The sequence below is a fragment of the Fringilla coelebs genome (assembly GCF_963513975.1).
Source record: "Fringilla coelebs genome assembly, chromosome: 2".
In the NCBI taxonomy this organism is placed as follows: domain Eukaryota; kingdom Metazoa; phylum Chordata; class Aves; order Passeriformes; family Fringillidae; genus Fringilla; species Fringilla coelebs.
Genome location: NC_140029.1, coordinates 20,393,644 through 20,418,398, shown reverse-complemented (window position 1 = coordinate 20,418,398; position 24,755 = coordinate 20,393,644). Strand labels below are relative to the sequence as shown.

At 38.6% G+C, this 24,755-nt stretch overlaps 1 protein-coding gene across 3 annotated transcripts in view; it reads right to left on the bottom strand.

Annotated features, from left to right (window-relative positions):
• Positions 1-24,755, bottom strand: part of MID1 (midline 1) — a 237,578-nt gene that overhangs the window by 4,617 nt on the left and 208,206 nt on the right. For all 3 annotated transcript variants that reach the window (XM_084227068.1, XM_084227066.1, XM_084227067.1), the window contains exons 5-9: positions 22,437-22,585; positions 18,992-19,119; positions 10,783-10,926; positions 2,299-2,460; positions 80-287 (exon numbers count right to left, since the gene is read on the bottom strand). In XM_084227068.1, the coding sequence (XP_084083194.1) occupies positions 80-287; positions 2,299-2,460; positions 10,783-10,926; positions 18,992-19,119; positions 22,437-22,585 (791 nt within the window). The remainder of the gene's footprint in view (positions 1-79; positions 288-2,298; positions 2,461-10,782; positions 10,927-18,991; positions 19,120-22,436; positions 22,586-24,755) is intronic.

Here is a 24,755-nt window from a genome sequence, read left to right as displayed (position 1 = left end):
CTCTCTGTCAGAGAAACTGTGCCAGCACCTGTGTGGTGGGAACCAGTGCTTCTTTTCTCCTATATTTTTATACACGTACCACGTGCTCCCGCTTATCACCACTTCCCAGTAGTGCCGCCCGCTGTCGATGAAGACGTTGCCAGCTACCCCGTAGCTCCCCTGGCTCGTGAATCGCTCTGGTGTGTGACTCTTTTTGGAGGATGTTTCATCCCGTTCCACTGTCAAGTTATCATGAGACACTTTCAATTTTCTATGAGCAGATTTGGGGTCCAGTTTAAATGGCTGACCTAGAGATGCAGAGACAAAGATGACAGAAGAATGGTTTGGCTTTGATTTTTAAAAGGAGAGTGGATTAGCAAGCCTCTAAGAAGCCAACAGGATTACATAACCATATTAATTTCCTCCTCTCAAGCATTCTTGAGACAGACTAACCTATCCTGCTCCCTGCAATAGCTAGTTTCTATTGCATTGTCAGTTTACTGTCAACTTCATTGTGCACTAACTTCCCCATGTTGATAATCCCTGAAAAGAGCCCTGCATAATCATCATGTCCATTATCTCTGACCTAGAGGTAACCAGAATACTCTAATTCTTGCATGTAATTGAAACCAATGTACATGCTAATAAAGGTCTGAGGGTTGCTTTTTTTACAGCATATTAGATTTAGAATAACTTGTGTTCTATTAATTCTCTAGAGGCAAAGCTCCATAATAACATCTTCATCATTCCTACAAAAAGTATGTTTTCAAATCCCACAAAATGAGTTTGAAAATAAGGACAACTAGACTTGTCTCTTTGTTCACTGACAGCTTTATTTGTAACAAGCACAGTCAACAATTCAGGATTGCTTTGGAAGGATGCCCATGTGGTGCTGGATACTGTGCATTAAAAGGAAGGAAGTGAACTGTAACTTGGTCCAAATAATATGGTGCAATAACATTACTCAGGCTGTTGCTCTTGGCAAGTATCTTCGGCTGTAGCACAAGGTTTGTAGACAATAACAGGAAGCTTTTTGGTAAACCAAACCTTGTAGATATATAAAGCCCACCACAATTCTGACAGGCTTGCTCATTGTGTCAGAAAGCAGAACGCTCATTTACCTCCACCAAGAGACAACTAGAAAAGTACAACTCCACAAGTGGTCCAGCAAAGCACTTTTCTCTTCCTACTGTCTTTCATATCAAGGGGAAAAACATGTAATCAGAAGATTTGTTAGCATGCACAGAAAATTTGAATTAGATCTCTCATGAAGCCTGTGTGAGGCATTGGCACATGTACTTAAAATAAGATGTAGACTGTTCAGGGTTATCTACTTTTGCAATGTGCATTTAGCTACATATTATAACCAAACACAGAATAAACCCATTGCAAAGTATTTGGGGACTATTTCTTGCTACCTGACAGCAGTAACATAGCCTCCTGCCTTTCTAACTGCTTAGTGGCCTTTGTATGCTGGAGCAGTATCTGAAGGATGTCTCTCTGTACGAAATTGTGTCTGGTCACATCACACAGGTTAATAGCAAAGAGGAGGAAATCAGAAAGGTGCACATGCCATTCTCTTCAAACTCCTTCTTGCACCACTCGCTATCACCCCTCTTCAAGCACCCTTCCCTACAAAAAGCAGGTTTCAGAAGATGCACAAATTCCAGTGTTTTCTTTCCAGCCCTCAGAACTGCCCATGATGACTACATGACTGAAGGATTGGCTTGTGCAAGAGGAAAAAACAGCTGAAAACTAGTCTTAAAAGTGCTATTCTACATCTGCTAATAATTTGAGTAACCATTGTTTTTTTTGAAGTGGGATCTCTGACTAGTCTATCACCTTGCTGAACTCCATAAAAAAATGAGGGGGTTGAAGCTAAGAAGTTTTCCAGTGTCCTAAAAAAGAGATAATTTTGGAGAATAAAATTAGACTAGCAATTATCTTATGAACACTACAAAGATAAAATGTTTTACTGCAAACATAAGAAAAGTTTTTGCTTTGTAGAGGAAAAAGAATAGGGAGGATATTAAAACAAAACCACAAAAGAGTATTTTCAACCATTTCACGTATAATGTCTTCATTCCTATGTGATATTTCCCGTGACCAAACTACAGATAGATCTCTCAAAAAAAACCCCAACATATTTTCTGCACTACAGAAGACCAAGGCAATCTTGAATTATATTAAATAAGGGGCTTTCATTTTGGAAACCACTTTAAAAAGTTGAACTTCTCTGTCCTCTTGTGCAAAGATCAGGCCTAAAAAGGAAAGCCAGAAAGGAGAAGACTCTGTGCATCCTGATCTCGTGGTACTCACTGTTTGTCTTGAGCTTGCCAGGCTCGCTGCTGCGGCTGCCAGCCTGATTGATGGCCTTGACAATGAAGATGTACTTGGTGCCACTCTGTAAGCCGTGCACCGTGTAGTGGTTTTGTTTGATATTAGGAACAATCATCCAGCTGTCGGCTGAGTTGCATAAACCTGCAATTTTGAACAGAGCACATCAGTCATAGCACACGAAACACACAGAGGGACATTTAGAGCATTCCCAGGCACCCAATGACCAATATGAGCTTTGCTTCTGTACCTTTTAAAGTGTTGGTACATTTACTGAGCCACTGCTTAAAGCCGCTAATTCATTTTATCAACCTGCAGCCAAGGCACCTTTTAAATTCTTGCTATGTGAAGTGAACCATAAAAAGTGGGCATTTAAGAAATGGCTCAGTGGAGACACTAGCAGTCTGAGATTTTTCATATCCCAGCACAAGGCATTCTTTATTGCTTAAGAACGGGAGGATTATGGAGATCCCATCAATCTACTGTTTGGATTAATGAACTCAGTTTAAACCTCAGAAAACGAACGTGAGCAGTAAAGCCAGGAGGGCTGGGGAGGCACCTTTGCTGACAGTCCCCAGGTATGCATTCTTCAGAACCTGAAGCAAATCATGGGAGGCCAAACAGGGTAGAGCATGGGCTTCAGGGAAACCTTTGGCTCTTGCACTTTAGACTTTGCCAGAAAGTAATCTAAGCCAGTAAATTTAATGGATGCAACTTTTTGATTTATGTCCTCATGCTGAGATGCCAGCTGGGAAAGAGCTGGAAAATTTTCCATTTATAAACTTTTTTGGTTTATATTTGGTTTACATTTGATGCCTACCACAGAAGTATAGCACGCAGGAAATAAGTAAAATAAGTCAGTACCAAGATCATAAACAAATCAGGAAAATACCCTATTAAAATGAACTTTTTAATCTTCATAAGTTTTTCCTACTGTGATATAAATGCAATGGCAGTCAATCACCCATACATACAGTTCCATCACTGTATATTTAGAACAGCTTCTGGTCTAATGGATTCCCCAGCCTCTTATGGTAGATGTTTACATAAAGAAAAAATTTAACATTTATGAGGAGTATATATCTATTCACAACATTTTAAATGGTTTTACAGCCAGAAATAGATAGATGCAAGTGGAAGTGTATGGATGTGTGCACATATCCAAGGTTGGAAAATGTAACAGAGAAAGGCTGACAGACTTCTTGGCCTCTGTCTTTACTGAGCAGAGAACACATTATGGAAGCTGTTGTTCTTTACAGACAGCTTTCAGCTTTTAACAAATCTTCTAACAGCAAACTACTCATGAACACAATCTTTTAGAACTCAGTAGTGATTCAGCTCTGCATATCAGACAATATAAAAACTTAATGTAAAATAAAATTTAAAGGCTACTTGTTACAAAACTTGAAAGAAACAGATCTGTGATACAGGTTTGCAAACTCATAGACAATTCATGACCATACAGTGAGATTCCTTCCTAATGTGATATGTGCTTTTCATAAAAAAAGATCATTAGAATTTAAACTCCAAATTTCAATCTAAATATTATGATGTTTGTGTCTCAAAATTCTCTTGCAATACAAAGCATTTTTTAGAGGCAGGCAGAACAGAGATTCATCCTGCTGTGCAAATGGGTAACTGTGGGACAGTTTCAGGTTAGATTTATACTATCTTGCCACCTAATGAAGAGCTACAATGCCTAACCTATTTTTCTGTGCTCTGTGGAAAAGCAGAAATCAGTAAGTAGTTTCTTTCACTTCCTCAGTTGTGAACATCCTACCAACTGCAAATGCCTCTCTTTTCTTGTCCACAGAGGGAGCCTAGGTGATCAGCATAGGTGAGATCTCAAATTTCAGGTATCTAAAATGACTTGACATGAGTCACCCTGTAGATAATTTTTATATATATATATGATTGTATAGAACAATTATCTGCCTTTGTCACAAAGAGAAAGAAGCCATTTTATAGCCCATGGTAACCCCACCACTTGTAGTGAGCTGCTTAAAGCAACATCCGTCCATGTCTTCTCTCACTGAACCTTACACACCAAACTATATTTATTTTTTTAGGCTGTGTGTGAATGGGTTTCCTATGAGGAAGAAAGAAAGTAAAGGAAGCAGCTTCCTGACATAAAATATTTCACTGACTACTCAGAGGAAATCTCATCTTTTCCCAGTTTGCCACAGATTTTAATTGCACACTCCTGTACCTGAACTACCACATTGATTTTGCATTGAGACTATCCCTTACTGGTGCTATTGCAAAATAAATTAAAGTATGTTAAAATAAAACAGAATTAAACACTGGTTTTAAAAGGAATTTAATATGATCAAGGAGTCTTTAACGAAAATGCCTCTGATAGAATACCAAATAACATATGACAATAAGTGGGATGGATATAGACAGTGGTCCTAGAAGTGTCTTCTCCAACCACAACCACACTTTGAAAGCAAGTTCTGTGGGGTGTATAAGCCATACATAAACTGGCCATTATGCAGACATAGAAATGCCTAGAGTTTTGCTAACTCATCTAGAAACTAGTTTTGTATTATTCACTACAACTCTCTAATGGGCACATTTTTAAGACTTTCATTACACTTTCCATTACACTTTTTAAGGAGCAATCAGAGGTTGATTGCTCCTTAACAAAGTATAAAACTTTGATCCAAATAAGTACATAAAGGACAGTAAAGGAACTGTTGCATTGCTATGAGTCTCCTCTTCAGTTCATCCCCTCCTCCTGGGTATGTGGATTTATACATACCAAATAATCACTGAAGGCATTACCTACCCTAAACCTCCTGCACAGTCAATAGAGAGAGCCATTGGAAAGTTAACATTTGATGGCCAAGGTCAAAATAGAGTATTTCATTTGAATTCTATTTCATAAAGGAAAGATTATTTCCAAATGTGGCCATGACCTAACTCATGTTCTAGAGGAAAGCTCTATCCTCTTTGATGACAGAATACATCTTAGGTTTCTTTTCTTTGTCCTTCCACTCTTAGGCATCCCAGACTACTGATGTGCAATAAATGCTGGATGTGCAGTGACTGACTCGGTTATTTTACCTGACAAACCTTGTTGTCTTATAAAGCTCAGCTCTTGCCTATGCACCAAAGGGCTCAATGATATGTTCTTGTGCTTTCTGACTGTAAGCTCTTTGATAACAGGCCTTAAATTGTACTTTGATTCAAAAATCCTGGGAATGAAGTATTGATGATGCCAAACTACAAGTCCAAACTCCTTCAAAAGGGAGAATAGTTACTTGTGGCAGCCAAGTTAAGCATTTACGTATGAAAGAATAATTTGTCGCTGCGTCAAAGGAATTTGTCTCCAGTTATGCCCTATCAGGACAGCCTTTCTTCTCTGAATACAAAAGAATATGATTAAGGAAGTTCAGGGAAATGAACAAGCATCCTGATCACACTGGCATCCAGGGGAAGTGTTTGCCCTCTTAGTTCCCTGCCGGTGGCAGCAGGTGAAGTGGAAAAGTACACATCTCCTCACTGGTGCAACAGCAGGAGCCAAGGGTCTCCTATTGTACCCACTCCTAATCCAGGCTGCATTCAGGTTTCTTGTTTCAAAAACCCAGGGCTTTTTACAGGGTTATGCAGATGGTAAAACAATGTATTTTAAAACTGTAGCCTACAAAAATGTAGAGAATTTAAATTACATCCTGGAATGGTGCAGTGAGCACAGTGATGTCCATACAGGATGTGTGAGTTTTCAAAACAAGTTTCTCAGAGTCTGGAGGTAATAATTTGTAAAGCTCTTTCCCTGGTGTTGGCTGTTGATGCACTTTAAAAAACAGATGGGAAAAATCCCAAGGTGTAAATCCTCCTAAAATTTACACTGATAGATTTTAATAAAATATATTTTCTTGAAAACTGGAAATGGAGCACAAAAGTCATAGGAAGGTTATTTAATCTCTTGAGTATTTTAATTATTGTAAAATGTTTTATTTAAATAAATTATTACCAATTCAAATGGGAAAAGCAAATAAGGTAGGTGAAAGTAACAAATAGCTCTCCACCCCCACTCTTCATTCCCATCTGAAAAAAAAAATGCAGGATTTCTGAAAAACACATTGATTTTCTTTTTAAGAAACACAGTCTTTTTATACTTTTAAAGATGCAGAAGTTTTTCTGGTTTTATCCCAAATTTGCTTTTGTGCCATTAAAAATTCTCACTAAAATCTCTAGTAGAAATCTGAAAACTGTAAGGAATCTTATTACATTTTATTTTTGTCAAAATAAAACTTTCAGAAAGAGGCAAAGTCTGGAATATTAAAAAATTATTTGGTGAATCATAAATTCACTATTTTTCATGAAGCTTGGGCATCTAATTATCTTAGGTCCTTCCAAAAACTTTTATCCTCTCTCAGAGGAAGAGAAGTCCAGTAACAGTGAAAAGGTTCTGACAGTAGTACACTGCATCCTTCACAGAATGATTTTTTTTAGAAATTAGACTGTATAACTAATTATCCCCAATTTCTTTTACATGGTAAGAGAGAATGATTTGCTGGTCTTCATCAAGAAGGGAGAGATGTATTTTTCCTGAAGAATCTTGCATCAGAGCTAGAGAAAAATTTGAACCATCCTGAAACACACTTTAAAAAATCCATGATGTTAAAAAAGGGCATACTCAATGAATACTTCAAAATCTATTGAAATGGAGTAATGAAATTATAATGCATGTTAGTGAGCTCGTGACAAAGTAATTTTAAAAGCTTTTACTGTATTCAGATTGCAGGTGATTAGCTGCCTCTCAGAAATGCAAATGTACAAATGGTATAACTCTGAGGACAACTGCTTTAGTAAAAGCCTACTTAATCTAGAGTTCCCTATTGCTCTTATGCACAGAGCAGGTCTGCCAAGCATTCAATAGCCAAGACGTTTGGCCACATTTGGAAATAATCTTTCCTGTATGAAATAGAATTCAAATGAAATACTCTATTTGGACCTTGGCCATCAAATGTTAACTTTCCAATTTTTCAGTTAATAAAAAAGAATATAGTTGATTATGTTGGATAGAAAGTATACTAAAAAAACATAGTATTGCTTGTTTTTGTTACTGAATTCTTAGCAATCTCTGGATGATATATGCCTCTGGTGGGGGAAATGTACTGTGAGTGGAAAGTGCAGTCAGGCTGGCTGTGTGGTTTAAGAAACAGATTCCAAAATAACAGCCTCCATTAGCACGGTAGGTGGGTATGTATGCAAAGTGATTCCTATTGTCTCCAGGGAAAAAGCTTGTGGGTTTAATGCACTACTTGAGCTACTCCCTGGTGACTAATTCATAGCTAAAAAACCACGGAACTGAAGTCAATCTATGAGCCTGTTTACATTATCTGCTATATGCAACACACAATACCAACGGGAATTTTCGGGATGTGACAGAGAAATAAAAATACAGTGATGTGCAACAGCATGCATATGCCATAAATACAAGAAAATTTTGCTAACCCAAAGTCTAAAATGGGATTAAAAAAAAAAAACCCAAAACACAAACCTATCTCCAGTTCATCAAAATTTGAAGGCTGCAGTGCAGCACCTGTTAATGCCACTCACAGTGAGAGCAGCTCTCTGTGTACAACAGCACTACCAAGGTACACTGTGATATTCCAAGAACAGCCTTGGAAAGCCATTTGTAACAGGTGTGATGTGAAATCCTTCTGCAGGATCAAGAATAGAATGTAACAAAGTGAATAAACATCCAAGCAGTGTTCTGAGGATGGGATTGACAAGGCAAGAAGAAACGGGCTCAAGCTGTAGCACGGGAGGTTTAGACTAGATATTAGGAAAAATTTCTTCATGGAAAGGCTGGTCAAACATTGGAACAGTCTGTCTGAGGAAGGGGTGGTGTCACCATTCCTGGAGAGATTCAAAAGTCATGTGGATGTGACATTTAGGGCCATGCTTTAGAGGTGGACTTGGCAGTGTTAAGTTAATGGATGGACTCAATGATCTCAGAGGTCTTTTCCAACCTAAGTGGTCCTATGAGTCTATGATGTTAGTGGGTAAATCTCCAATACCAATGTAATTTGGAATGACCTAGGAGAGTCTCATATTTTAGAAACCCAGGCAGATTTGTAGCATGCTGGCAGGCAAATCACCATTGGAGGGGTTCAAATCTATATTAAATAATCGTATTTAAAATGAGGCTTTACAGCATTTAGAAAGGCCTTTCACATGTACTTACACATGCATGTATTTAATGTGGATTAACATTATAGCTTTCAATTAAACCAGGGTATTTGCATAGGAACTGTCTCTGTTAAAAAAAACCCAAAACAAAAATCCAAACAAAAAATAAAAACCAAAAATACCACTTAAAAAAAAAAGAGCCATTCTTTCATTTCTTTCTACTTTCATTTAAGGTCTTCAGAGCATTTCGTAAACAAAGTTTCTTACAGTGCTAATTTGTTTACTCTTCAAAGTTTTAATTAACTATTTTTGCTAAATGATAATATGAAAGTTCAGACTGCATACTGAGCACTTCATGCTATGCTTGAAAATTATAGTGCATCCCTGAAAGCAGACTTACTGATATGTGTTTTTCAGATCAAAGCTTTTACCTCCACATGGGAAACCTACACTACAGCCTAAAATAGCAATACCTTGTTATTTATTCACTAGTAAGCAAGGAATAAAATCCCACATCCCAAGGCTGTGGAAACGGCACACCTTTTGCTGCTGCCATGTTCATACATAATGCCAATAATTGACTTGCACAGCATAAAGCCATAGATAAAAATGAACTAGAAAACAAGGAACACCAGCTTATCATTGTCGTCTCTGCTTGGTAGTGATTTATCAGAGAATGTTTTCCTCCCTTATCTACCTTGCTTCAATTTTTGAAAAATTACTATTAGACTTTTTTATTTTCTAGCTTGCTCAGATGTAGAAGCATGTGCTGAAGTTTATTTGGTCTTTCCAACAGCCTTAAATTTTGCAGTGCGTTCTTCAAAATCAGACTCTTAAGGGAAACACTAAATGGAGGTTTTGACAAAACATTCATCAAATTTTCAATAATCCATTTTCTTTTTCCAGTCAGTCCTGAATACTGTAATACATTCACAGTATGCTACTTAAAAAAAGGTATTAAGATGCCAGCACATGAATCCTCAGATGTCCTTTCAGATGGCTTGGAAAATAAACTCCTGCTCAGTGATGGAGAAGATGAGGTGCACACCGTAACAGAGGAGTCAGTGGGAGAGTTTGGCTCAGTACTCAAACTTGGCATAGACCATACCATTTTTCTGCTGACATAAAGCATGCAAACATGCCCACAGCACTGACTTTCATCAAAGTATCTCAACAAATTTTCTTCTTACAAAAAAGTTTTGCGAGAAGAAAAGCATTTCTGCCCTGTCTCACAACTAAGCCTATCTACCTCAGTGCGTGGCCAGGGTATTTGATGGTGGGGAAAGATGAAGGTGTACAAAGGTTTCAAGGAACAGGGAAGGCACACACTGATCATTTCTCACCTTGCTCTCCCAGGCATCAACAGCTTACAGCTCTGGCACTTCCAGAGCAACTTCATTGCACTTCATTGCTCTCAGTGTATTTTTCTTGCATGATCTGTCCAGGCATCTCTTGAACTCAAAAACACACCAACCCTCTGTGGCGATGAGTTCCCTATCTAAATATGTGTTGACTTGAACAAACTCCACATTTTGATTGATTTGGCCCATTTCAGAATCCTTATTTAATAAAACAAGTCTGTGTGAGCTAGTGGTATGCCCATTAAATATACAGCAACCAGGAAGAAGTTGAATGACTTCTCCAAATTCATAGTCAATGACCCCAATGATTGCAGAACACCGAATCCAGAAATGTTGACTTCCTGACCAAAGGTTAAACAACATTTTTTTTCTGTGAGGAGTAGTTATTTAAAAATAAAGCAATCCAAAATCTAATTAGGTAAATTCAGCCATTAAAGAAAGTTGCAGACTCAAAACATAGAGTGTACTCGTAAAAAATGTGCTGTAATACAAAATATACAATGTTTGTTAATCTCATTTTAAATAAAACCAAGTTAACTTAAAAATTGTTATTCCACTGATGTTTTCTGACTTAGCCTGTAGTTCACTGAGACCCATGCTTTGTAGCCTTGAAGATAATAAAAATCAGAGGGAAGGACTTAATCTGTATTTCAGACAAAGGTCCAGATGTCAAGTTTATATAAATGACAATGGGGCTGCAGTTCTAACTAATGACCAGTTCAACACAGGCTCCCATGTGTACACTGCCTGACTAGTGCTGAGAATAGAACTGAGATCTTTGAACTTGCTACATCTGCAAAAAGGGACTTGGGATGCCTTTTAACATCATTATGGGTTTGGATTGAAAATTTTGGCTTTAAATCTTTCTAGAAAATAATTTTTCCTTTTGTTCTTGACATAACTTGGTTTTCATAGAAACCATGAGGGAGCACCAAGAAAAGAGAAGGTTTATACTCACTAACAACGTTGGCTTGTCCAGTGAAGATGGTGTACTGCAGCTCGTAAGAAACCACACTGAACTCATCATCTGATGTCCAGTGCACAGTAATGGTGTCATAGGAGGCTGTGCAGAGCTCTTCTCGAATGGTGGGTGGGTTGGGAGCTGTGAGATACAACACAGCAGGCACAGTCAGTGAAGTGTTTCCCCTCTCCCCCGAGATTACGGGATGTAGTTGGTGTATGAGATTGTAGAGACATCATCCAACAGACTTTTCAATAACTTTTCGCTAATTCCAGTGCTAACTTTGATTATCAATTCACTGCTAGGAAGAAATTCTTAATAACTACATAAAAACCTCCAGATTTTGAAAACATTTTGTATTAAAGTAGCTTTAGTTCCAGATGCCATAGAACAAGTGATGCATCTGTGTCACTTTAGATGGATACAATGACAAGTTACTTTTTCTAAGATTGTTCTGATAATTTTATCAAACTTCCCAAAATTTCATTGAAGCATGTCAAGATGGAGGGTCAACACTCTTCACTGTTGATTTGGAAGCAGTGTTTGCCCAGCCTATCTTACCAGAGATTGCCATAAGTGGTATTGTGGTGGTCCATCCTTCCTGGCCCTGCTCTAGGCTGCACTATGATCTGTCATTCATTAGCAACAGGTATTTTAAAAGTATAATTTTGGGGAAGCTGCCAAAACTCATACTTTCCTGCCCAGTTTTCTCCTCTCTCCATTTTTATTGGTCTCCTAGCTATCCTTTCTACTATAGATACATATAATTTCTGCTGGTTATAAAATTCACATTTTGCAGCATTAAAAAAAGAGTTCTTATCATAACATAATGAATGTATGAATATTACAAGCAAATAGTCACTCAGGAGCCCTCTGTCTCTCTGTTTTTATAATCAACGGGCAAAATCTTTATGTAGCAAGATATACAATCTTTTCCCAAATTAACACATGAGTTTGTTCTAAAGACCTATTTAAATTGAAATTTGAAGCAAATTACTGAGGTCTAATTTTCCTGTTTGCAATCTTTAAAAAGCCAAACACCTAAATAACAAGAAATGAGTCTCTCTTCCTGAGGGATCTTCCTGCATGCTTGTCTCAGTGGGAGCTTCATTCCAAATCATCTTCCCTACAAGCCACATCATGAAAAGAAGTCACAAATCCTTTTGCTTTAATGGTGTTTTTCCCAGCTGTCACAGAGTGAAGAAGGAGAGCACTCAAGCTGAAACAACCAAATTATGTCTGAATTAAAGGAAAAGGAAGGCAACTATGAATGTTTGTGGTTTGGTTTTGAGTTTCTTTCTCTGTCAGCTCTTTAACCTCTGATAGCCACAAATAATAGCCTCAAAAAAGTCCCTCTGAAGGAATTCCACCTTTACTTATGCAAGATCTTGTTTTTATGAAGCATCTATTTTTTTCCATCAAGAATTTTTATAGATTATGTCTCTGGCTTACTGATGTATGTTCCCAAGGATTAGAGTGCAGACAGGTTCCCAAGCAGCCTCTTTTAACCCAAGGGTTTAAGGAAAAGTTCAAATGTGTTTCATGATAGGACCATGATTTGTGATACTCCAAATATTGAATCACAGAAGCCTACTAATGCTCTTTTTTTTTTTAACTTGTCAGAGAAACCCTTGGGACAGAAGGGTATTAATGAAAAGAAATACAAATAAACTCATGTAAGAAGAGCTATCTGTGAGAAGAATATTAAAAAAATGGGGGGGGAAAAAAAGGTCCACAGTTTTCTGAAAAGATTAATGGTAATATCAGCTATGTTCCAAAAATGTATCCTGTAGAACAGGATTTTTGGTTTTTTATTTCTAGCTGGTGCTTCATTTCAATATTTTGCCTGTCCTTCAAAGGCCAAACAAAAACTGGAACAAGTGTTAATAACAAATACACAAGTAGATCAATTTTTATTTTTCTGATGGTGTTCAACTAAAATTTTCTTCTGTAATCTCCTGCATCTAACAGCAAAGCATTTTACTTGAGAAATGTACTTGTTATTATTTCAACGCAGAAAAGAAATATTAATTTATAGAAAACAAAAAATACTGAAGGATTAATTAATTGCAAACTGCATTTCAATAACACCTAAGCATCTTAAACTTCTTTGAAAATGGCATCCTAAGTTTGCTTTTCATAGGCACAACTGGCCTTATAGCTGAAAATCTACAGGCCTTCGTGTAATGAAAATGTCTGAAAGAAATTTTACCTAAGACATATTTTCCCTGGCTCTTGTGATTAACCCACACTCACCTGAGACTATACTGCATGAATTCAACTCTTTGGCAACATTCATGTCATCAACCACTCAGAATAAAACAAATACACCTGCTTCTCCTACAGAAAGGCAGGCAACTCTACATTCAGATGCTTTGTTATGACAAAATAATGTAGCTGTCTGAGTGCCAAATTCATCATTCCACAGCACATACTCCTTTAGAGAGTGTAAATTTGTAATGCAATTAAAGAGATTGACCTCAACCAGTTAGCTTCATTCAGTATTGCATTTGGTAGTGTGTGATTTGGTGAATTATTGAATTCATCAGTACTGTCACAGAGCTCTGTGCCGTGGGAAGCTCCTCAAAGATTCCAGTGATCTCAAGGCTGCACCAGCCTGTTCCCCTTCCTGGCTGGGGTGTGCTTCACCACTGTTCCAGAGGGGAAGCCCAGCATGCTGCCAGCACAGCAGTGGGAGACACAATGCACTTCTCCAGAGAGGATCAGAGCACATATCTGGGAGTGGTGGCTGCTTCAGACACTTAGACTTGCATTCACCCTCTCATAAGACAGAAAAATCGTTGCTGAAGACTGTTTTACTTCATTTTAGCTCAAAACTGAGTAAACAGACTTAAAAAGTCAGCAACAACACCTAAAATGCCTGAAAGGCACTAATATTAGAAATGCAGTTCCTTAAATTTGCTCTCAGGAGTACTGATCTCACCAGCATAACTACTCCTTTCAACCCTTTTAGTTTAAGGCATCTTCCTTTCCTTGTCATCGGCGTGGCTTTTGCTCTGAAGCAGAACTGATGGCTCACAAGGTCTGCACACCTGAGGGCCACTTCTGGAACACTGCCACTTCTCCCTGGTGAATTCCAGCAGTAATGCAGTGCCTCCTGGATGTCTACTGAGATACTATCTAAATCTTTTCAGCACAAGGTCACAGAGATTGACTAAAACAACCTCAAATTAATTTTGTTTGCTCAGTTTCTCTCTCCCTGCTGTCATGCAGCGACTGACTTTGTAAAGATTCCTTATGGATTTTGATACTGAGTATCAAGGCCTAAAAGAAGAACTAAGCAATCTGCTTGAATTAATGGTGCTAGAAATATCCATATTGCTGGTATGACTGTGAGGGAGTTGCAGAGCTGCTCTGAACCTCTCTTTTAGATATTCATCACAGATTCCATCTTGTATCATGACACTGGGCTGAATCAGCATGGAGGAATTGGAAAGCACAGTTACATCAGATGTGGATACAAATTTTATGTATTATTAACTTGTCATGTGTGAGTTGGTCATACATACAAACCATCTCAACCTAGTCTTTGGGCAGACCAGGACTGCTCAAAGCCAACAGAATGAGAAGAGATTACACAAGCATTGTCTAGAATTGGTCTTTGATCTTTCAGTGGTGAAAGGGTTAAGCAGGAAGACAGGTTGTCAAGAGTTTCCAGAACAAAGTTGTTTCTGTGTGAAAAAATTGCTGGCATATGCTAGGCAATACATATTTCTTTGTGCAGTCATAGGTGAAGTGATGGATGAAAAAAAACTTATCATTGTTTCAGATAGGATTTCTGAAATAGGGCAAATTGCAAGGTCAAAGAATGGATGCTCCTGAAGAATGGATGCTCCTGCAATTGATTTCAAAGTATTAGGACACAAACCAAGCATTTTTGATTCACAATGGACAAAAAAAGTCCTTTTGACAGTAATATTGTGCAGAGAGTTTGCAAGTCATACATATTGCCTGGGTCTAGCTAGATACATGCCTAGAGAAAGATGGTTTCCAGATGAAGAGCTTGAGCAACTGTTAAGATAAGAATGCTTTCAAGAGACATCAAGGCTATATATAGAGAGAGAATAGAGCAGTCAGATGAAGATTAAAAGTATTGTTTTAATATACTGAGCTTGATATCTCAATGTCTGGCTGGCAACTTTCAAAAAGATATCAGAGATTTTATTTGGATAGCAGAAGCTTTGGGCAGACATCGACCTAAATGATAAGCACAAACTAGTTAAATTTATTTCTTCAGTAAAGAAATAGCCTAGGAAGAAAGGATAAGGTTGGGGATATGGAGATTGAAGAAGATCAGACAAATATTATACTGGGAAGAGCCAAAGGAGAAAAAAATCTGGAGACAGCCACGGTCAATTGTTTCAAAAGCAACTGACAGCAGAGATCATGAAGCTGGAATTCAGGTTTTGACATTTTGTTCAGAAGCAGTACAGATGACAGTCATGAGGTAGGCTTCTTCACTTTATTCAGCATAGATCCATGGCTAGGATGTACAAATGGTCTTGGTTTTACTTAACTGTGAAACGTGATAAAAGTAAAGCCTAATTCACTCTGTCACAAAATGTTCAGTTTATGATCTATGAAAATTCCATGCACCAATCTGAAAGGAGTAATATAAACCTTTCTCTGGAGTTTCTGGACAACAGTAAAGAATAATCAAATGCATTTTACTCTTGGAATTATATATATATATGTGTGTATATATATATGCATACCTATATCTCATGTATACTTATTTACATATATTAACATAAATGTATTTTAACTGTCTGCATAGGTTGCATTTTATGCTCAGATAATTTGGACATGTGCTTTGCATTTTGCCACTGCAGCCATATGATATTTATTAATGTGAAGAAAAGCCAGTTAGAACAGTTTTTCACTGGGCATGAAGGATAAAAACGGTTTCTTAGGAAAAAAACCTGCTAAAATGCTTGACATGTATGCAAGTTTTCTTAGGCTGCATTGTGAGCAATTTTTTAAGACTGTGGATGTGTTAGGAAAAAGGCAGAGAAGGACCTATGTAAATGACACAGTCATCATGATGGATCACAGAAAATATCTTTGTAGCAAGACCACCCTTTATTTTGGTACAGATATAACCTTCGTTTTCTGCAGTGCACAGCAATTAAGTTGATAATATTGACGTATGATGTACAAAGGGGAGAAGACCTGAGGGATGCAGGAACAGACTGCTAGACAGAATTAACCTCATATAACTTCACAGATCTAAACCACAGCTATCTGCATTTGAATAAGTACATCTATCTTCTGTTTGGAGACAGCTGGCAGAAGTAGGCAACTCCAGAATGGAGTCAAGTGCCTCAGTGTATGTTCCTCAAAATTAGATGGCTATTTCTCTTCTTTGATCATAAAGGAAGATGAGACTGATTATTTTAGAGGTCAATTGCTAGATTAGTCTGAATAAATCAGTTTTTTGTTTTAATCCTTCATTTTCTTTGATTTTTATAAATTTAGGGTGAAGGCTGAACATGATGGCAAAATTCCTGCAGCTTTAGAGAGAGGCGGACAACATAACATTTCACTGGTGCTGTATAAGAAGCTGAAATTGATCTTATTACATTATTGTTGTTTTATTTATTTGAATATGTGTTAGACACTGATTGTATTCATCTGTCACACAGTGACAAAGAAATTCCTTTCAGATATAATTTCTCTTTTAGATATGGCAAGAATGCCTCGTCAGGCAAGAATGCTGCTGCCCTGTGCATCCACCCAGTCTTGTGCTTCCCAGTATTAATCTATTTGCTATTTATAGAATCACAGAATCAGAGAATACTTTGGATTGGGAGGAACCTTCAAAGGTCATCTGGCTCAATCTCCAGATCATGAACAGAGACAGGTTGCTCAGAGTTCTGTCCAGGTTGACCTTGAATGTTTCCAGGGATGGGACTTATACAGCCTCTCTGCTCCAATGTTCACCCCCTTCATTTTAAAGATTTTTTCCTTATATGTAGTATGAACTTATCCTCATTTGGTTTAGATCCATTACCCCATGTCCTTTCTCAACAGACACTACTAAAATGTTTTAAGTGCTGAAAGACCACAATGAGGTCTCCTTGGATCCCTCTCATCTGCAGGTTGAACAACCCTAACTTTCTCAGCTTTTCCTCTGAAGAAAAGCCAGAAGCCAGTCCTCTGCTTGGAAAAGATAGTGGTTGCAATGAGGAGGCTGCACCCTCACATTCTCTTGAACTAACACAAGCATATCCTCTGAAAACTGGGACAAGTGAATGGACCCAGGAAGTGTTTTCCAATGCTTTTCTAACAGTGCTTTGTGCCTTTCATTGCAAATTCTTGCTGCTAACAGCAGATGCTTAAAGACGCTGCAAAATAAAAACCTACCACATCTCTTCTGTTTTCAATTGAGCTGGAATGAATTGTTCTAATTCTGGCATTGAAATCAAAACACCCTAAATTACAGTAATTTGTTTCTCTTTGTGAGTCATTGTACACTCTGAGACTACACATTACTCAGGCTTTCAGTAAGGGTCTAATCCTGTGGGCTTCCTCAGGCCAAAGACCTCAGTTAGGCGAGGTGGGGTTCTGCTGTGTGGAGATCCCACCCCGCAGCTCCGAGCACACCGCACACTCTCTAGCTCCAGACACAGCTAGATCCTCCAGTTCTGTGATGGGGGAAATTCACAGCACATGAGAAAACATCTTTCACTGCTGAGCCTGTGATGTTGATTGCCTGAGCAGCTTCTGATTGCTCATGGGAACTCTGCCAGGCAGCAATCTGCTGCAGCAAGGAGGCAGCCCCAAGGGAGAGGGCAACACCTGGAGCATCCCTCTCCTGGGAAATGGGGTTTGGTCCCTGCTCTCCCTCCTCTGGCTGCTCCAGGCTGAGCTCCAGCTGTTCTTTCACTGCACTCTGCTGCAGTGGCTTTTAATAATTTCTTAAACCTACATCCTCACACTCTGGTGATGAAGAATGCAAGGAGAGGAGGTGGGAAATACATTCCAGTTGTTTGAAGCACCCAATGCCCCCTGGGGTGTTCTGGGGCTGTTGGAGGTAACACGTTCAGGATTAAGAGGGAGAGTGTATTTGGTTTATGTATCAATGTTTTGGAAGTGGCTGGGCTGCAAGGGTTACCTCTGTCAGAAAAGATCAGGAGCTGCCTCAGTACCAGACACAGTCAGTTCTAAGGTACACCTGCCACTGTCCAAAGCTGAGCCCATCACTAGTGCTGACAGTGATAGCACTTCAAAGAAAGGGGAAGAAAGGCTGTGCACCAGTGGGGGCAGAGAGAGTGAGAAAATGTGATAGAAACAGCCCTGCAGATGCCAAGATTGGTAAAGAGGGAGGGAGAAGAGGTGCCCCAGGTGCTGGAGCAGAAATTCCCCTGCAGCCTGTGGTGAAGGCTGTGGTGATGCAGGCTGTTTCCCTGTAGCCCACACAAGACTACAGTGAAGGAGATGTCCACCAGGAGCCATGGAGGACCCACACTGGAGCAGGCTAGAGGAAGCTGCAGCCTGCAGAGAGAGTACCACACAGGAGAAAGGTTCCTTACAGGAATTGTGGCCCATGGAGGACTCACACTGCAGCAGTCCACTCCTGAAGGATTCATCTGGCAGAAAAGGCCCACTCTGGAGCAGTTGTTGGAGAATGGCACCCTGTTGGAAGGGCCATGTTGGAGAAGTTCATGAAGAGCTGCATTCTGTGGGAGAAAGCCCATGCCAGAATAGGGGAAGGGCGCCAGGAAGGAGTGGCAGAGATGATGTGTGATGAACTGACCACAACCTCCATTCTTCATCCCCACGGACCACTTGGTGGGGAGCAGGTGGAAGAGCTGGGAGTGAAGTTGAGCCCAAGAAGGATGGAATGGGGAAAAGTTTTTTGTTAGATTTATTTTTATTTCTCAGTGCCCTACTTTTACAATTAATTTGCAATAAATTACATTTATCTTCCGCAAGCTGAGTCTGTTTTGCCTGTAGCAGTAATTCTTGAGTGATCTCCTTGTCCTTATCTCAACCCATGAGCTTTTCATCTTATTTTCTCCCCTTACTGAGGAGATGGAGTGAGAATGGCTTGGTGAGCACCGGGCAATCAGCCAAAGTTACAACCACAGGGAGAAAATCCTATCATTACTAATTTATGAGGAATATATAATAGTAGCACCTCAAGAAAAAAAAAAAAAAAACAAACCAAAAAAACAAGTACCTGTAAGGTAATCAAGGCATTCCAACAATTTCTTCTCCCTGGTAAAATCAAGTGCGAAAGTATCAAAAGTATCATTGAGATTAATTTCAGGAATTAGAACCTGGGAGGATGCAGTTGCCATGGAAACCCTGTAATGAAAAGAAAAATGTCTTTTAGCACTCAAAACACAATGACTTTTATATCAAGATGGACTTGATCAATATGGTTGTTATAGCCTCTCAAAAAGCTTGATAAAAGCTTATATACGTATTTTAATTATATGGTTTAAGTTAGGAACTTCTCCTGCCACTTTTATTTTTGACAGCAAGATATCCAGTAAATTTTTTTTTTTACTGAACACTAGGCCTATCACACAGTATCAGATAAGATTTTTAACAAAATGTTGGCCAAATAAGAATATCCCTTGAATTCTTCTTTTTAATCACCCATGGAACCAAAGAAGGAAGAGCTCTATAATTAGCTGTGTTTAAGCAATCCTGACAGATGCTGCATCTCTCCCAACCCTTGTTTTCCCAAGCAGTTTCTTGCTCCAGGCACGCCTTGGCACTGCTGTCCCAAGGGCTTGGTGCAGTCCCCACAGCTCCTCAGCTGCTCACCACAGCACACTGCTGCTAACTTCAAAAGGCACAGGAGGGAGATAAAACAAATAGATGTCAGCATGGTTTATTTTAAAAGGCTTTTCCCTACAAAGCATGTGTGCATACTTATATTTCCTCCAAAATGGAAAAGTTTCCTCACCTACCTCATTTCAGGAGCTACATTTATATTTTCTCTGTCCAGATGTACTAATATAAAGATATTAACTTTCACAAGAAAAATACATTTTCTAGTCCATTCAGCCTGGTTTCACCAAATGCATATTTCTGGAGAACTGGATACTGGATGTGCATACAGAAAGTGTGACTGGTTTAAGGAGAGAGATCACTAAACTTTATGCTATACAACAGAAATTGGGCAAATGTTTCAGTTTGGAGACAAACAGACAACTATGCATGCAATCTGTGTCAGTTATCTGTCATTTATTACATATCTGATCAAAATATTTGATTGCTTCAATTTAAAATTTTCCCATATTATTCTTTTTCTGTAGACTGGACTGAAATGACTCCAACTATTTTTTCACATATTTTTTGTGTAGTATTTTAGGAAAGTACAATATGGAAAGTCAAAACCAGAGCTGTACATCTCATTGTCTTCAACACAGTTTTCAAAAGACAAGCTGAGGAGGTTTCCTGGTAAATATTCTTGTTATACAGTTTCTGTTGCAGCTGTGAATGTAGAACTCAGTTTAAAGTAGATCCTAGGACAGATTTTTTTTTTAATTGTTTAATTGTTTAATTGTCAGCAGGCCTTTTTGGACTGTTTCAGGGGATATGCAAAAGGTGCTCTGCATTTACATGTGTAACAATCAGTTTTTGGTGAGATCAACAATTCAAAATTTCAGATATCATGTCTCCATATTAGGTTCAGAGGATTGAATTTTGTCCTGTAATTCTGCCATCTGTTGACACTGTAAACACTGACACTGTACTTGATTGGAAAGGGTTTTTCTAGGATAAATGTATTTCATCCACTGCAAATAATGCAGGACTTAATCATCAGAGTGAATGTAATGACTTTGCTTGTTTAGTTACCTGTTGTGCTTACAACAGAAAATATTTTACTGCAATTACTTTGAAATGTGTGGATGAAGAATTGCAATGAGCATGATTTCAGGAGACTTCTTTAGCTGCTGGAGCTCAGAGCCCTGGTGAGACTGTTACTTGAGCAGTCTAAAAGCAAACAAAATGTTGCTCACCACAGGAGAACTAAGAGAGTTACTTGTGAGGAATAATTTATTATTCTATTTAGCCTCTTTTTCCATTTGCAATTTGTCTGCAAGCCCTTGGTATCTTTTTTACCCTTGGTTTTATTCACTGCTTGGAATGATTCTCTGATTTTCAGTGTGTTCCCAGCCATCTCATTACAGACAGCAATCTGTGATAGCCAAGAATTGTTTGATTGGGCACATATGTCAGCTTGTCTCATTTCTGCTCTCCCAGTGTCTCTCCTGTGAAAGTACTGTATTTATGATGCAATTGTTCATGCTTACAAGTTCAAAATGGAGCTTCTCTGAATATTCTGTGGTAGACAGGTAGAAAGCCCCATATCTCCACAAGTTTCTGCCCGACTGCTGCTTCTGCTGAACACTGAAAAAAAGGCAGACCCCCACCTTCAGCCTTTGATACTTGTTTTAGTTTTACTAATGGCTTCAGCTGGGATGCCACAATGTTGCTCAGTGACAGAATATAAACCACAGTCTGAGAGAGAGCATATAACCCACTGCCTTGCCTGGCCTTGTCTTTTTCAATTGATTTTCAATTCTCTGAATCTGTAATGGGCAACCCAGTATTGCTGGCTTATATATAAATTGGTAATTAGCTTTCATGAAGACTGATGCAGCACACCAGAGTAATGGAAAGACTTAAAAAAAAATGTGTAATAGGAGCAGGGAATTTCATGTTTTGAATTTGGGAAAATTGGTTGGAAAATGGGAAGGTATAATGTGAAACCAGAAATAAAAAAATAACTATTAAAAAAGTGCTATTTAAAAAAAAAAATTAAAAACCCATGCTTTTGATGTCTTTCTTTGTTTTCCATATTCTCCTTTCTTTAAACTTAAATTTTTAAAAACTTTTTCTGATTGCTAAACAGCTGGTATTCCAGCAGAATATTTTTTCATCAGAAAATCCTGCTGAAACTCAATGGGCATGTTTCAACATTCACATCATTGCACTGAAAACCAGACCAAATTTTCTGATAGCATGGCCCTTGTCTCTGGGATCCTTGATATATCTGGCATGCTGAAGAGGAGCCAGGATCCTGAAAGGAATAGAGATTCCCTGCACCCAGGAGCCCAACACAACAAGTGATGTAACTTCCAAACCTCCTGGACTGTTGAGTCGCCATCTCTTCAAGATGCACGGTGGAGGTTCACAAATTTCATTATCTTGTAGCTTTCTATTTTATAAAGAATATGAATCCATCAAGATAATTCCCAGTTTCTTCTAATGAATGCGCTGACCGCCTGATTTCTTTCTCAATCTCAGAATTTTTCATGAAGTAAGAATTTCAGCCATAAACCCATTTTTAAAGTGTGTTTAACATCAGGCATCTGCTTGGCAACCATTCTAACTCTTTCACTCGTGCATGTTGTTATTGTTGTAACTCTTTAATTTGCACCCTTTTTTGACTGCTCCTCTTCTCAAAGGGATGTTTAGATTTAGCACTCCAGTGAGGTTCTTCCCAGTCTGGTATAGCACAAAGCAGCATTTTGGGGGAATATATCAACGACCCCCCTGCCTTTCACCACACCTCTGATGTGACAAGACAACACAGCAACTATAGCAACCCATCTGCCTTAGAGTGAGGTTTTCCTTTTTATTGAGAGGAGCATCTCCCTTACCTTTCAGTGATATTTTTGGCAGTTTGCAGGAAGCGAGCGTGATCGTTCTCCTTCAGCGACTGCTCAGCCTGGGAGATGAGGGACGTCGAGCGCTCAATGCACTGCTTGCAGTTCGCAATCTGCTGAGCCAGTTTTCTCAACCTCACCACCTCGAGTGGAAACACAGGAAAGCAGTCATGTCTCTAAGGTCACAAATCATGGTTGGGTTTGCAATTCAGAGGTAAAGCTGGGCAAAGGAGGAGTTAAGATGAATGGCTTTGGTGACAAGCTTTGTGGTGAACCCCATCTAGCCGTGTAACACTTTAATAAGGGACAGGCACAGCCTTTCTGCCTGAATATTTTCCACATGGAAAACAACAAGGGAGAGCCAAAACAAGCACAGCTGGCCTATTTTCCAGCAGAAGGAACGTCATTTCCTGGTAATTTCTGCTTACATGATAACTAAGGTCTATTTAGATAACCATTTCCCAGAAATTATGAGATCTGTGTTAAAGGCTACTTATAGATTAACTAGATTTTTTCTATTGAGTTTCATGAAAAGAAGAAAACTGAAAATAAAAGTAAACAGAAAAAGACTGTTCAATTCTGTTAACAATACATGCCTGACCTCATTATGTGCTTCAAGTAAAACAGGGTGTTTTCTTGTTGGATATTTTTAACTGGACAAAAGCACCGTGGTGCTGGAGAGCTGATTATTATTACTGCAAACATATGTGCTGGAGATAAACGCAGTAGATGTGACTGTAATCATCAGCAAAAAGGCTAGGGAAGGGTACAGACCTCCATTTAAAGACAATGTTGGCTAACAAAACTTTCAGGAACTACAGTAGTTCCTGAAAGGTCTGGGAGTCCTTCCCTTTGTTATCACATCAGGATCATAGTTTGAACAGGAGTAAGAAAAAGGAAGGAAATTAAATAACTCCAGAGTTTAGAAAGGCACATTAAAACACAGTTACATGCAAAATGAGGGAAGTAACAACCAAATGGATTGGAAAAAATGTCCAAATTTATAATCAAGATAACATTCCCAATCTCAGGAATTAGGGCACAGGCTATGAAGTTGCTGATTTGACTTTCAGATATATTTGCATCCTAAGCAGTGATGAGGGTATCTTAGTGCAGCTATCTGACAGCAGAAACAAGTAGGAAAATAAACATTTAAAAAACTTTCCAGAAAAAGATACCAGCCAAATGATTTGTGTCACGTGATATTTGTATGTCTTTAAAGATAGAAACAGCATAGAGAATGCAGGGAACACCACATTTTGGTAATGCTAATGATTTGATCAGCTTCTGGGATGAACTAATGCTTGACTGATTCTTTCTTTTATCTTCAAGAAGAGGAAGATGATAAATTGAAAAAGGAAGAGTGTCATCTCACTCAGTCCCCACCCACTTTGCAATGGTAGGAGTGATATCTGCCCTAGGATTATTTTACCTAGTTGATATTTGCTTCTTTCCCGTTGCATGTTCTGTGGGATTTTATAGGGTTTGGGTGATAGGTGAGATTAAGTGTGGAGCTGCACAGGGTATTCAGACTTGGGTATCACTGAAGCTGCAGCCTTGCAGGCACAGCTAGAGCTTAGTATATGTTTCCAGCTCTGTAGCCATACCTACAGCCCTATAGAGAAATTTGTCATGCTCTACCTTCCAGAAAGACTCTTAGCCATAGGCCCTCTTAAAGGAAGATACATTGGGCAGAACTTCCTGTGGCTTTTCACATGGGTCTCGTGAGCTCTTGAAATCTTTCAACATATATTACATTTGAGTCAAAGTATTCCAGACCTTCACTGGACCTCCACTGATATAACTTTCAGCTCAACAAAATAGAAAAAAGAATGGGGATATATTCTGATAACAGCTCTATTCAAATAAATTTGGAGTCAATTGTATTACAAATCTTCCATGCTAATGGAAATCAGAATAATTCTTGCAAGCAACAGAGTTTTTAAAAGCAATGTGTATATTGCACAGATGCAGATGAATGGTAGGTTTTCTACTTCATTGGTAGTGCACCTGGTCTCTCTGCATAGAGGAAAGGAGTTGAAACAAAAATAAAGGGCATCTATTTCATTTGAAGGGAATTATATTTTGTTAACAACATGAGGAAATTTAGGTTTTTTCGCACAGTGTACAGGACCTGTGGTTTCAAACAAGTTTAAGTTAGCCGTTGCCTACAGAGTTTTCATTTCCAGTTAATTGGAATATCTTGACATCCACATGAACCATTTAACCTGCTCTTGACTTTATTCCTTTCCTGAGCTTTTCTCACACAAGAAGAATGAATATCTGACTTAGTTACTTTAGGAGTTAAACAGT